The 13,726-nt window shown below is 37.8% G+C and overlaps 1 protein-coding gene across 2 annotated transcripts; it reads right to left on the bottom strand.

The window, feature by feature from the left end:
• Positions 1-5,943: 5,943 nt before the first annotated feature.
• On the bottom strand, positions 5,944-10,174 carry LOC112569613. Of its 2 annotated transcripts, none has more exons than XM_025247450.1 (5): positions 9,948-10,174; positions 8,275-8,304; positions 7,854-8,079; positions 6,740-6,820; positions 5,944-6,495 (listed from the first exon to the last, which is right to left on the bottom strand). In XM_025247450.1, the coding sequence occupies exons 1-5, from the start codon at positions 10,035-10,037 to the stop codon at positions 6,461-6,463; spliced, it is 462 nt and encodes a 153-aa protein (XP_025103235.1). In that variant the 5' UTR covers positions 10,038-10,174; the 3' UTR covers positions 5,944-6,460. The 2 variants fall into 2 exon arrangements, with proteins under 2 accessions (XP_025103235.1, XP_025103234.1); XM_025247449.1 differs by having other exon boundaries at positions 5,944-6,498.
• Positions 10,175-13,726: the final 3,552 nt, after the last annotated feature.

Raw genomic sequence — 13,726 nt, forward strand, 5'->3', positions numbered from 1 at the left:
GCCTTTGAAGGGAAGTAATCCCCATTGGAACAATCGCTAAGATTCCGGTGTTTTTCCCTTATATAATCATTTATTTATCCCCGGGGTTACAGACTCAGACCCTACTGCGGTTACAAATCTAAGAAATATTGTAAAAGAACCATTTCTAAACACCCCCCCCCCACACACACACCAGAAGTTATTATTTCATAATCTTATGTAGATATTCGTGTATACCCTTTACTCCACCTTCCGATGTCACGTGAGCATGTTGGGGGACTTGATACTATTATTTAGAATGTTTCTATAAAATATCGTCGTTAGACAACTCTTTCAGAGGTAATAAAGTGTATCATTAAAATAACATATAAATAAAAAAGATAATAAAGAACGTGCACACAAGTTTAGTTTTAGCTATTAGAAGCTGTGTATTTTATAGTCTATGTAGCTTTATAAGTAGTAGTATAATTTACTAAAAGTCGTACTAGTATCGTACATCAGTACATACTCTGTAATAATAGTTAAATATAATTACTTGTATATTAAAATTCCCCTAATGCTATTCAATTTATGATTTTTCAGGGTACAAGAGTAATGATAACATATAATAAATGTAATAAAGGTATGCGTATTTAATTGATTTGGCTTATATTCAATGTCTTGTATTTATTAGAACATGTTTAGTTACTACTGAAATACTTATTAGTTATCGGTAGCTTGATTTAAGCGTATTTCATGACTTATCACATACAAATACGGAGTTTTTTTTTAACTGCAAATTTTACAATGTCTCTAGGCACATTTATTGACTTGTTTAGTTCGTCACGCGACAAGTGTGTGTGTGGCTGTCACGTGGTGCATTTTATTGCTTTATTGCATTGTTTTCCATCCTTCCGGGGCTCACAACCAGAGCAGAGCCATTGCGACACGAATGTGAAGTCACCGCCACATGACGGACATCCGAGTGCTCTCATAAATTATTGGGGACGAAGAGCAGAGACCGAGAAGTTGTAATGTGTTGTTTATTTGTATCTGTTATGTGTTGTTCATTTGTTGGACAGTAGGTCTGCTTGACCCTGTGCTTCTGATTTACTTCTAGGATGTTGTTTACTCTCGAGCTAGTCAGCACTATGATTCATTGATGATTTTACGTTTTACATGATTAGTATTACTGCTCCAGCAGCATACAATCACCTTCTTTGGGATTTTTTTACCTGTGGTGTTTTCCTTTTTAGCAATCACGATTATTCTTATCTTCAACTAAGCTTAATTCTTTTAATTTCCCAACTTTGATATTATTACAGACAACATTTAATTCTTGTTTGATATTTTTTTTGTTCTTTTTTCTCTCGCCTTAGTCATAAATTATCGTTAAAAATAAGAGCAGCTGGGTGATGCATCAGTTAAAAGTTTCTTATTTGGTCAGCAGATATTGGATTCATTATTTTCATTTGATGGTTGATCCCAGTTAAGATCTCAGTTAACTCTTTCCATTTCTACCCCTTATAAATGTCTGGATGAGGTCATGAGATGAAACCAGAGCTCGTTGTGATATTATCTTTCTAAACACATTAAACAAGCTGTCTGTCCTAGTAGACTTGTTATGTACATCCTGTCTGTGGTGGACAAATAAACAAAGAAATAAAAACTTTGAGCTGACAAATGTCTAGGAATAATGCCTAGAGTCGGCCTTCAATCCAGCAAAATATTTGGACTACCTTTAAGCCGACTAGAAGACAATAGTGGGGATGCTAAACACACAAACAGGTGATAACATCTTACTAAAAGATGTCAAGGACAATCTGCAGTTTTGGAACATTTGTTGTTATCATTCCTAACATGCATGCCTAAAACAATGCTCTCTATAAAGTTGACATCAAGAACAAACAAGAAATTACCTTTCTGCGAAACCAGGATACGACTGTTTTGATTTATTTCCTGAACCCGTCTTTGATCAGGTTACCAGTTGCTCTGGTTTATTATTTCTGTAGATAACTGTAAGCGGGACTACTAATTTATTGTAGTGGATGGAAGTGCCCTCATCTTGGAAAAGTCCACCTCCGATGATTGTCCGCGTTCTTTCACTGGCAAATCAAATTCGAAATTAGTATCCTTCCTTGTCAAAAACAGCAAATTAATCCAGATTATAGATGTTTTTTCCCCTCACATAAAATACACAAACGTCTCTCCAACTTAACAAGCCCTACCCGAAAAAAACTTAGGTAATTAAATTATTTTTATTATTTTATTGAAATACCTGAAGGCTTGTACTCTCAGGTAACAAAAAATACATTTCGAACTGTGCTTTTTGTACCTGCAAGTAGAGTGAAAGCAATTTTTTTTCCAATGCTTTGCCAAAAACGGCAAACAGGATTCACCACGTGTCCAGACACCCTGTATCTAGTTAGCATGCTTACAACTGTTATGTTCATGCTGAGAGAGGTTCAAGGTATTTCTTCAAGTGACTGTTAATCATGTGAAATTATAGAAGTTTCATTTCAAGCGCGTGCAAAATTAGGCTTGGGTGGGAACCTCCGGGTGCGAGAAATACCCCATAAATCTTGACACAAAGCAGGATGTGGTATCGTTCAGGCCATGCACCCTCATTAATGTCCCCCATGCAGCTGAGTTCTGTTTAGCATAAAACTACATCCGTTTCTGGCAATTTCTTCAGAGCGATTGTGGGCGAGGGAATTGGATTGGTTTAAAAAATCTAAGGTTGTTCAACGTGATTTTTACGAGTGTGACTATGGTTTCACGGTTTATGGTGGTGATAAGTCTTTACCTGGGCATCGGTGAAACGTCTCAACCAAAAGCAGTAACTAAAAAGGCGGTTTACACTGGTAATAGATAACAAAAACACAAAATGGTATCTTTAGCCAAATCAATTAAAAAATATTGTGTAAAATATCGCCTCTTTTATGTTAAAGATGAATTAGAAATATATTTTTATTATATTCAAATTCTAATTTGTTTAGCTATGCTTTTTATATAAATTAATAGTTCTGTCGTTACTTATAAATGTTGCTGTATTTGAATTGTGTAAGCGTTAATTTTTTTGTTTGTTATATTTCAGTTGGATAGTCCACAAAGATTTTGGGCACAATACTTACTAGTTGTAAAGGAAATATTGAAAATGTGCCAGAGAGGAAAAGCCTGGACACAGACTTCAATGTCTGATACACGAGGAAGGCATACACATCTCTGTTGACTTTGCCATAAAGAACAAACACAATGACCTCATAAACACTGTTCAAGTAGGCGAACAAGTCTCCTAGTGGCGAGGTCGAGATGTCTGCTACATTAAGCTCGTCTGATCACATGGCAATAGTCGCAAAATATACAACCACTCTCATCTCTCTTCTGATTTTCCTTTTCTTCTCGATGTCATCACGGATGTCCCACTCAGTTATCTAGGTGCTTGGCACAACCTCGTGCTTGGCCCACCTTTAGATATTGAGTATGAAATGAAATACTGACCGGCGAGGAGAGATTTAATGATAATAAATAATACTAAGTGTTTTCTTGTATAGCGCCTGTAGACAGCTTAACCCTCTTCACAAACAAAATTAGAGAAAAATAAAAATCAAAAAAGAAAGTTTCAGAGTTCATTCTTTATTCAGTCTAGGATCATGTAATTTGTTTCAGTTCAGACCACTGGCTAAATACGGGTGTTAACGTACCCGTCCCTGTAACACTGAGCTATAATGTAAAATCCATGTAAGTGTAATAGGTCAGAAATTAAAGGGTTATAAAATGATCTTATAGCTTTAACAAGTACTTATGCTTAAGTGGCTGTTAACCAGAAGTTACACGATGGTCTGTATAGGCCTTATATCACTTGTCATCTCTAGGTACCAAAACCTCCATAAATCCTGTCATGTACCAGGATGTGATACTGTGTCGCCATTGAATGCACTTCCTTCATGCTATCAATGAGTTGTGCTCAGTGTTTAATTAGCTCATTTAGTTTGTCCTTACAGGTCATCTGTAGAAGCGGGAAGTATTCAGGGGTTAGTATAGGAGAAGATAACTGATACCTCACCTTCAGACGCAAAAATAACCACCACGCAAAGCAGTCTGGGATAATATTAAGCAAACAACAATAGCTGGCTGCTTAGTTATTATGTTGGAAAAAAAAAGAAGTCAGAGACTGGATCACACTGTTAAATGATGTATCTCCGCTGATATCCCGCTACAACTATAATGATGATTATCCAGATGTTAAAAATAAAAAAAATCTGATGCTATAAAGGACTCTTCAAGAAAAAGAGTTTGCTCAAATGTAATGTAGTGGAAAAATTTGTTTTACATATTTACAGCTTTAGTCATATATATTAATGAACCTTCAAGAATTGTATTTACTAATAAACAAAGTCGACAAAAGTATGACTATTTAACAATTTGATAAATTTACAAAAGTAAGAAAAAAGCGATCTCCAGTTTTTTCAGGCTATTAAAAATTTAAAATACACAAACGTCAATGAGACTAAGCAGTCCCACCCTAAAATTATTAAACTATCCATACTGTACATCTTATAAATAACTACAGGAAGACTGATCACAATATTTTACATTTTCGTTTTCTCATCAGTGCACTTCTTTACCAGAAAGACTATTGTAACAAAAAGTCAGACCACGTGACAAAGCACGCCGTATCTCGTCAGCCTGGGTTCGACTTTAATGAAGTCAAGCTGCAACACGCAAAGGAGTGTCTTTATGTGACTGTTAGTAGAACTTACAAGAGGACGACCTTTGCGTGTATAAGAATATTTTTCAGTGTTGTCTGTGGGGACGAGCAAAGCCCCATAAACCTTAGCGGCACGAAGCAGGATGTGACACATGTCAACCCCACTCGCCCCTTAATGCCGCCTTCGTATCTGAATTGTGTTTTGTGTAAAACTAGATCCGCTTCTAGCCCTTGCTGGTCGTCCTCCATGAAAAGGGGGTTAAAGAGTGGGTAGATGCGTGGGTAGGGAAACAGGAGCTGGAGGGAAGCTCAAGTGTTATTAATTGCGAGCTTTCACAGCGGTATTAGGGAGGTCGGGCATTAAAAGGTCACCCTACCCCGTTATTTGTAGAACAACCCACACACATTTTATGCTCTTCTTTCCAAAATAATTTTAAACTATAGAACAACATACATTAATATACTTTCTTTTATTTTTTTAAAAATTTGGGAACTCTAAAAGTATATAGCTACATGTGAGATGACGCAGAGCCGATTTTTTTGTGGGAGAGTAGTTGGAATAAAATGGCGAAGTTAGAAATAGTTTTTTCGGTCTGACATCTGTCCCCGAGCAACATTGATACAATCAACATAGAAAATATAAAATATAAAGTTGCACTGTATTTTTTAAACTGAGTTTGACAGTAAATCTCTTCACCTCTCTTTCCTTTACTGACGAGTACCAGAGAAAGACAGACAGCAGGAATAGAGACATTATGAGAAATAATCAGTCCGTTCATTTTAACAAGTTTCAAAACTTTACATTACTCTTTGTTCTTTATTTTAGTATAACCAATTTGCACTGGAGTAGCTACTGTACCTTGCCTGCATGCGTGAGTTCCTAGCTGCACTTTGGCGCGAATTTCCTCGCTACTACTCTTCACGACTCTCCTGGATGCTCAAGGAGTTTATCTACATATAAGCACACTAGGCATTGATTAATGAGTATTTTAGGCGTCTATGAAAATATATAACTAATGATAACCATAAATATTTATCAAAATAGGAATGTAAAAGTAAACCAGTAGAACGAAAAATGAGGACTTGCAAATGCACCCATACTAAAGGCTCATTGAAAAGTGTGACTGCTAAAAAGCAAACTAATTGATACATTTAACACGAATAATAAAAAATAGCCAATATTTCCTGTTTTTTTAAAAGACGAAAATGGATAAACCTAGACACTTAACATTACAAATGTTGAGTACAAATAATAAACAAAAATACAGAGTATGTGTCATGAAAACAAACAATAGCTTTATCACAGTAAGCTGTTTTTAGCAGCAAAAAATATTAAAAAAAGGTATAACATCGACTTAGTTTAATTTATAGTTGAGATAATGAAATCGAACATAGAATATCATCATAACGGTCGAGGGTTAGTCTATCTGGACACATAACACGATCGTCTGTAATAACAACAATTAAGTCAGTGCACATACTTACACATCAATCAACACTTCAAAACATCTATTTCCACATATAAAGAGGAAGTGTCAGAAGGAAAAGTGTTCGTAAAGACTTCCTTTATATATATTACTATTCTTAGTTATTGTTATTCAATGTTTTAACGTCAGATTCGAAGCATTTGCTTTCCCGTATCTTCTTCTTTGTGTCATCCCTTTTTTTCATCCCACACCCACTGGTCAGACATCAATCATTCTTCTTTTTCTCTATTTGTTCAGCCAGGTTTAAGTCCTGTGCTGATTTCATTTTTTACCAGCAAACCATTTGCATTGCTCTATAAAATCTTCACATTTCCTGTGGCTGTGTCACAGTGCTCTCGTCTGCTGAAACAAGAATCCCACGCCCCCCACCTTCCAACATCAGTGCACATTGGCAATTCTTCTCAAATATTATAATTTCTGAAATATATTAAATATTTTAGCAGCTGTGAATCTGGATGGGGTTATTGTTATATTCCAGCAATTATTATATCCCCACGACAAATGCAATATCTTAAGTATGTAAATGCTGTTAAAAGTGGTTTATAATGAGACTAAAATGACTGATGCTTTCTGCTTGTCATACCTGTGGCAGAGTTCAACAGGACAGGTGGCGATGGGGATGTATTGTCTGGAGCCTCTGAGCTTTCTTGATTTTCTCCTGGAACTGTCAGAGTTACGTATCCTACTATTAGTGACACATAGAGTGATTCAATACAAATATAATTATGTAATGATGATATGCATATTGATATACAGCTGATATAAGCACATACATGTATTTTAACAGAATTCTTTCTCTCTTTCTTGATTTCATTTTCCAAAAATAGTTCTAAAGACCTTAACACTAGTATTCTTGTTTAATTCTAAAAATTATTAACTCCGATTGAAACGTGGTATTAGACTGTACTTAAGTTGAAACTAGCTATCTGGCAATTAAAAGGATTGTGAAGGCAAAAACAAACAAAAACTGCTTAGAATTTCGTAAAGAGTAGGATCCACTTGAATCTCGTTTATTTTCGTGTCTGTTTATATAGAAGAAGTTGGATGTTTTGTAGAATGTCGTGTTTAATAAGAGAAATTACACGGAACTCTTTCGTTTGCTTAAGTCGAACTATCGTTCTCCGTCACGTGACCTTATGACATATGACCGAGACTGCCTACCAAGTGAGACAGACTGTTTTACTATATTTTTTAAAACTGTGACTTAAAAAGTTCACTTTAAAATCGAAATTAACCCACGAGACACCGCGGATCACGAGTTCAAACTCTAGCAATGATCACCGACATTTGCTGTACGTCTCTGACTGACGTCACACCCAGACTGACGTCACACCCAGACTGACGTCACACACAGACTGACGTCACACCCAGACTCGTCTGCTTGACCATCTCGGGAAGCTATCGCGGTTACTCGGCGGAAGGACACAAGGGTCTATTTCACTGGATTTTTTCGATTTTTATAAACATCGGTTACACAAATAGTGCTAACTAGTGGTAATTACGTTAGAAACGAATAAATTATTTCTTCTGTCTTGCTCTCGTGCTCTGTAATTGTAACTAAATATATTTTTAAAACGTTTTGACCGTCACCACAGCATTGAGTATACCTTTGAACACACAGCTTCATGCTTCTTTTTATAACTTAAGCTGCATACAGAACAATAGGATCTTCTTAATGATACAGTTGATAAACTTGCCTTCCATGAGATGTACTTGTGGTACATTCAGAACGTGAAGATCACAGGCGACCAGACCCTCGAAGTCAATGGGTTCGCAGCAGCGATCACCAGTTTCAATATCGATGCTTTCGATAGTACTGCGTAGCTGACCCTGATCAGTTTGTCCGCTAACCACAGTTATCACACCATCGAGCAGGCACGCAGAAAAGTAGCATTTCTCAGGAACATATCCGAAGACTGCTTGCTGATAACAAATAATAATAACAACAACAACAATCATCATCATCATCATCATCATCATCATCATCATCATCATCATCATCATCATCATCATCATCAGCAGCAGCAGCAGCAGCAGCAGCGTAAACATAAGCTTAATCATAAGCACAATAATCATAGTAATCATTATAGCAAGGAACATCTGAGGTCACGCACTCACCGTTTTGATTTGAACAAATGAAACTGTTTCCTGAAACAAATAACATTTATCAGTGAAAATCCACTCGCATTATTGTTGATAGTAATGATGATGACGTTTCATGATGCTTAATGTTGATAATGAAAATAATAAAAAATAATACCATAATAATAAAATGTAAAATTTGTAAAGAGCATACATTTACTCCTAAGGAGCATGCTCTTAGCGCTTAAGAACAAGAATGAAACATATACAACATATGAGGGACAGAAAAACAAACAAATAACATATAAATTGTAAAAGAATAAACAACCGTACTAAACAAAGAATAAAATCAATGCATAAAACACAAAGAGGAACCAAATAACAAGAACAAGAGCTGAGTGGATTATGATATTGCAAAGGAAGGGTGTGAAAAAGGACTAGCATTATGGGAAAGGTTGTGAGGAGTCATGTTTACTGAAGAGGTGTCTTTTCAGAGCAACTGTTCAATAGCAGGTAGGTAGCGGATATGGAAAGGGAGAGAGTTCCATTGTTTTGCTGTACAATAACTAAACATCCTGTGGTCATGTGTTGTTGTTCTGGTGACAGGAAGAGTAAAGAAACGATCATCAGACGAAGAGCGGAGTTGTCTACCTGGGATGTAAGGGAAGAGCAATTTAGAGAAATTATTATTTCTTTTGAGGAATGCATGAAATACTGAGTTAAACAGGATCTGTTATTTTTGGACGCTATAACCTTTACTTTTAATATACTGCAGAAATGTTTTGTCACTCTAGAGAGTTTTATCTTTGAAGGTGGAGCACGTCCTAGCTGAGTTGACCAAAGATGAAGGAGTTTACCACACTCTGCCGAAACCAAACCGTGACCACAAGAAATAACTGGTCATACGCCGGCCTGGAAATACGCCAGGAAATGTCTGAATCATTGAGTAATACGCCTAATTAGACAGCCAAGTATGGTTGTTCTGAAAATAATCTAAATCATCTAATTTCAGCCGCGGAAGAGCTGCCAGCAGAGCAACATACCGAATATCGGGCCAGCAGGAACGCTATTGAGCAATCCTTCGACTGTCAGATCCTCATCGAAACTCGTTTTCAGCATGGTGAGGATTTCTACCATAAGTTTATCGACTTCAAAAAGACCTTCGAGAGAGTATGCCACGAGGGAGTAGGACTTGCTACCGACATTCGCTGGGAAAGAAGGCCTTGTATTCACCATCAAGGCACTGTACGACAGTTCCAAGAGCGCAATACCTTTCAAAAACCAAGCATATTGACTCTTTCCCACGCCGGTTGGTGTGCAAATTCTGCTCACCGGAAGCAGTGGACTGGCTGTTCACTCGAGGACTTTCTCTCGCAGACGAACGACCTACCCCGATAGTGTAAGTTTGACCAAGCTTTCTGCAAACGTGTTTGCCCTATGACTGGAAGCACCGAACCAGTAATATGTGGAAGAACAAGTCGAGAGTTTATACACCTCCGATGCCACTCTTGTAATGGTAATTCTATCTACACATGGTAATTACAAAGTCACCCAATTCCCAATATTCACCGAGAGAAAACCAAAGAGCGGCTGACAGGTCGAAGAAGGAAGAAAAAACAAAAAGAATTCCGTTATGTAGAAATCATGACTTAGGAAAGCGTTGTACTAGTTAAGGACAGATAAGCTACATTACAAATATTTTTACTTACACACACACGAGATTCCTGAGGAAGGTTTCCATCTTTTTGGACAGCCAAGTCCTCTTCTATTTTCTCAGCCATGTCAAAATTTTCCCACATTCGCAAAATTTCCTGAGGGCTCAGAACAATGTAAATGATTCCTCCATTGCTAAGGGCACGTAATGTGCGCGTGCGTGTAAGGAAGATAAGCCTGCTGTATAGACACTGCACCCCGCGTGTATCCACGCACTTTATAAGGTCAGCAGACTCCACCAAACAGGTAAATCCTAAGGTGACCGAGAACAGCAGCTGTAGCTTCAACACACTCTTCTGGTAGGATGCAGAAGAAATCATGCCACGTAGAGGTTATTTCAAATCGTATTTCAAGACACTAGGCATGGTTGTCTGGTAAATGGATGTGCCTGGTCTGCTGGAAACCGCCGCTAAATAAGCGTTCCTCCAAAACGTAGATGGCAGGAGTTGGACCAGCGCCATATGCATGTTTCATCCGACCATTTGTCAGGAAAGGTCATGCAAGACTTGCCACTGATTGTCGCCTGGTCTGTATACAGAAAAGAAGTTGGGCTGCGTGCTCCCGCCACTGAGGTAAATCGCATTTTGCCATGTGCAGCTTGCAAAATGCAGCCCCGGGTTCTTAGGTACAGGTGCTAAGGGACAACAAGGTGTGGTAGAAATCGTACAAACGCCTTGTGGTGAGGAATCCAAATCGGTTTTTACCCCGATAGCCACACAACGAGATCCTAAATCAGGTAGTTGTAGCTTCACCGTTTGCTGGGTCATAATCTGCATCTGAAGGTTGGCATCACTGCCGTACACACCTTTCATGTAGAACTCGAAACCTTGTTTTATGCCACCTGCGTTAAACAGAATAATTTAGATGAAATGCCATGAAATAAGTGAGCTTGTTGTCTATATACACGTGGTTGCGTCGCGACACTAAACCTTTGTTCGCTATTAAACAAACACCGAAACTTCTCGTTTGGTAATTATGCTTATGTATCTCTTACAAATTGTGATTATTAAACCAATAAAACACATACATGAAAGCTTTTTCTTGTATATTTAAATTTATTGTAGACTATTGATGAGGGTTACTAATAACAGTTGGTATAATAAATTTGCTGCTAATAGTTTATCGATTATTTACATATTTAAAATGTCTCACCACAAAGAGCACCGTTTAGCTGATCGTCTAACAAGTCAAACAAATACGATGAACTCAGATGTGGAAAACAAACAAAGGAAGCCAATCTTCTTTCCAGGTACAGTCTGTTTCGGTGTGACATCTGTTTCACAATAGATCGATATAGACGGCGGTCCTTGCTGGCTTTTTTGAAGGTACAGGATATAATAGGAGCATGGACTGATAGGAGGCTGAGCAACTCGTCCAGTGGTAGTATGTCGATTGCTGTTCAGCAGCCACGTGCGTAGAGATCTTAGCCCACATTTGGCAAACTGTGGGCTTGGGCAAACTCCAAAAACCTTAAAATTAATTAGCTTGTAAAATTGTTACATAAGAAAACTTTCACAATACTTCGTTAGGAAGTCGATCTGGAGATAAGCAGACATCTTCAAAATATCTTTCACTGACTCCCGGTTACAGATCTTTGCCTGTGTGCAGGATCTCACATAAAGAGCCAAATGTGAGGAGTCACGTTTCTTGATGATACACATTGAAGGGGATATAGTTCTTCTTATATCAGCGCCAGATTATCTCAAAAAATTTGGGAAACAGAAGCCAGAAGTACACGGTGGCAACAGAATCCTGGCCCTTTACATGATGTTCACGTCCCAAATTTTTTTTTCATAATTCAATAGCCAATGCGCTTCAAATATTACTGTCAGCGATTCATGGTGATATTTTAGAGGACTCCAGAGGATCATGCTAGTAGCAATATACACAAAAACGTTTAATTAACAACAATATATTAAGCAGAGCACATTTACATAGGCAGCACAATTTTTCAATCCAGTAAACTGTTTTCATGACAATAACGTGTTTCACTGATTAGTGGAAACATTAAAAAGAAATGCATTTTACCTGACAAGATACATATTTTTTTTAATTTGTGCAACAATAACAGTTTGTTGTTGAAATACATGCTACACTACAAACATCGGCATGCACAGAACTGGATGGCAAACATGAAGGAAGAGACAAATTGCTCCAGGTAAAAACATGACCTGCCCACGTGCACGTCATGACCGCTGCAGCGTCTACTCTGGTCTCCCCGACGACAGCTACCACCTGACCAGCCCCATGCTTGGTGATTGAGCCAAAGAGATGATGATGGATGATGGATGATGGATGGATGGATGATGATGATGATGATGATGATGATGATGATGATGATGATGATGTGATGATGATGATGATGATATCTGAATTTATGCGTCGTTTTAAATTAGGCTAGGCAGGTAATGTGTAGCGAATAGTTGAGTAACGCATTGGTGTATTTTACTTCTCGTCCTTTGCCTCGGTCGTTATTGCTGAGCTTACATTACTATTTCATTATCCATGGTAGAATATGGGCTTTTTTTGGTCCAGGAATCAGATGGACACTTATCCAAACTGTCGGGGCTGAATGTCCAACTACAAAGAGGAGATGGGAAGGTAAGAAATCCTCGGAAAAAGATAGCGCTAATAAAGTTTTGTCTCTAACAGTTCATCTCAGTTATCTAACGACCTTTACAAGTTAAATAAATTGTTTTAGCTCTTTTGAAATACTTAAAAATACACACAAGTTTTCCACCTGGATCAGCGTGTAGACGGCTTATAGTCTAAACCTCTAGAGGACTGCGCCATTTAAAGAATTTTAAGAGGCATGCGATGAAGAAGAGATGGCATCATCGGATGTTATTTAAATGCATCTGCGGGTGACATCACATTAAAATTTCTGCATGCAAAACTTAGTTTTACCGACGGTGTTATGTATCGAGTTCTTCAAGCTGTGTGTTATTGGTTCGTATTCCTGCGGTGGAGCCGCAGTTATTATCTTCTAGATACCATTGACAAAAGGAAGACATTACATGGCAAATTTAACATTCTATCTTTTGGGTTGGTACTTATAGTGCATACAGAAGAGATAAATAAATAATAAGTAAGACAAAAAAGAAAGAAAGATGGTTGCAATATTTGTGACACTGTCGGGTACTACCTGGGTTTTGGTGTAGACTCCTCTTGGTTTAGACTCTCTGTAGAGGGTAATTCACAGGCGCTTCTAAGGTGGGTGAAGTCGCTCTAGAACAACGTCAACTTCCCAAGTCAGTAATGACTAGTAGCGTGTTTAGGTTTCTGTTTCTTGAGTAAAATGCCATCATATAAAGTGTTAGGTGATAGAACTCGGTGTATATAATAACTTTTTAAGGTAGCGAGTTAACCCAGAGTGTAACACTCCTTTCAGCAGGTCAATATAGAAAGCTACGCCTATGGTTTTTCAAGTATAAGAATGGTGGATGGACAGTTTAAAGGTACCTATATAAACTAAGAGTGTAAAAACTTAGCTGGCGAGCGATCATCATCTTCTCTTTATCCTGGAAAAGCAGGTGTAAAAGTTATTATGTTAAGATACGACCTGTCTGTTATGTAAACGTTGTTGATATGTTGATTTCGTGTTCATTTCTGTCTTCCTGTATGGACGAATCAAAAACCACCGTAATACGGCAGCGCAAAAGACGAACAGTGCATTTGTATGGTAATCAAACATGGTCATTTTTCTTTGACGACGATTTTATTAAAGACGGGAGAAAATAGTGTAAACGAAATCAGAGAGACCAATCTTCTCCGC

Source organism: Pomacea canaliculata, linkage group LG7 (assembly GCF_003073045.1).
Source record: "Pomacea canaliculata isolate SZHN2017 linkage group LG7, ASM307304v1, whole genome shotgun sequence".
NCBI classification, from domain to species: Eukaryota; Metazoa; Mollusca; class Gastropoda; order Architaenioglossa; family Ampullariidae; genus Pomacea; species Pomacea canaliculata.

Coding starts and splice junctions, on each gene's coding strand:
- LOC112569613 (XM_025247449.1), bottom strand. CDS start 10,037: ATGTGGGAAAATTTTGACATGGCTGAGAAAATAGAAGAGGACTTGGCT. Junction 6,821..7,853: donor ACAAGTACATCTCATGGAAG/GCAAGTTTATCA, acceptor TAACTCTGACAG/TTCCAGGAGAAAATCAAGAA. Junction 6,499..6,739: donor CCTGTTGAACTCTGCCACAG/GTATGACAAGCA, acceptor TTCTTGTTTCAG/CAGACGAGAGCACTGTGACA.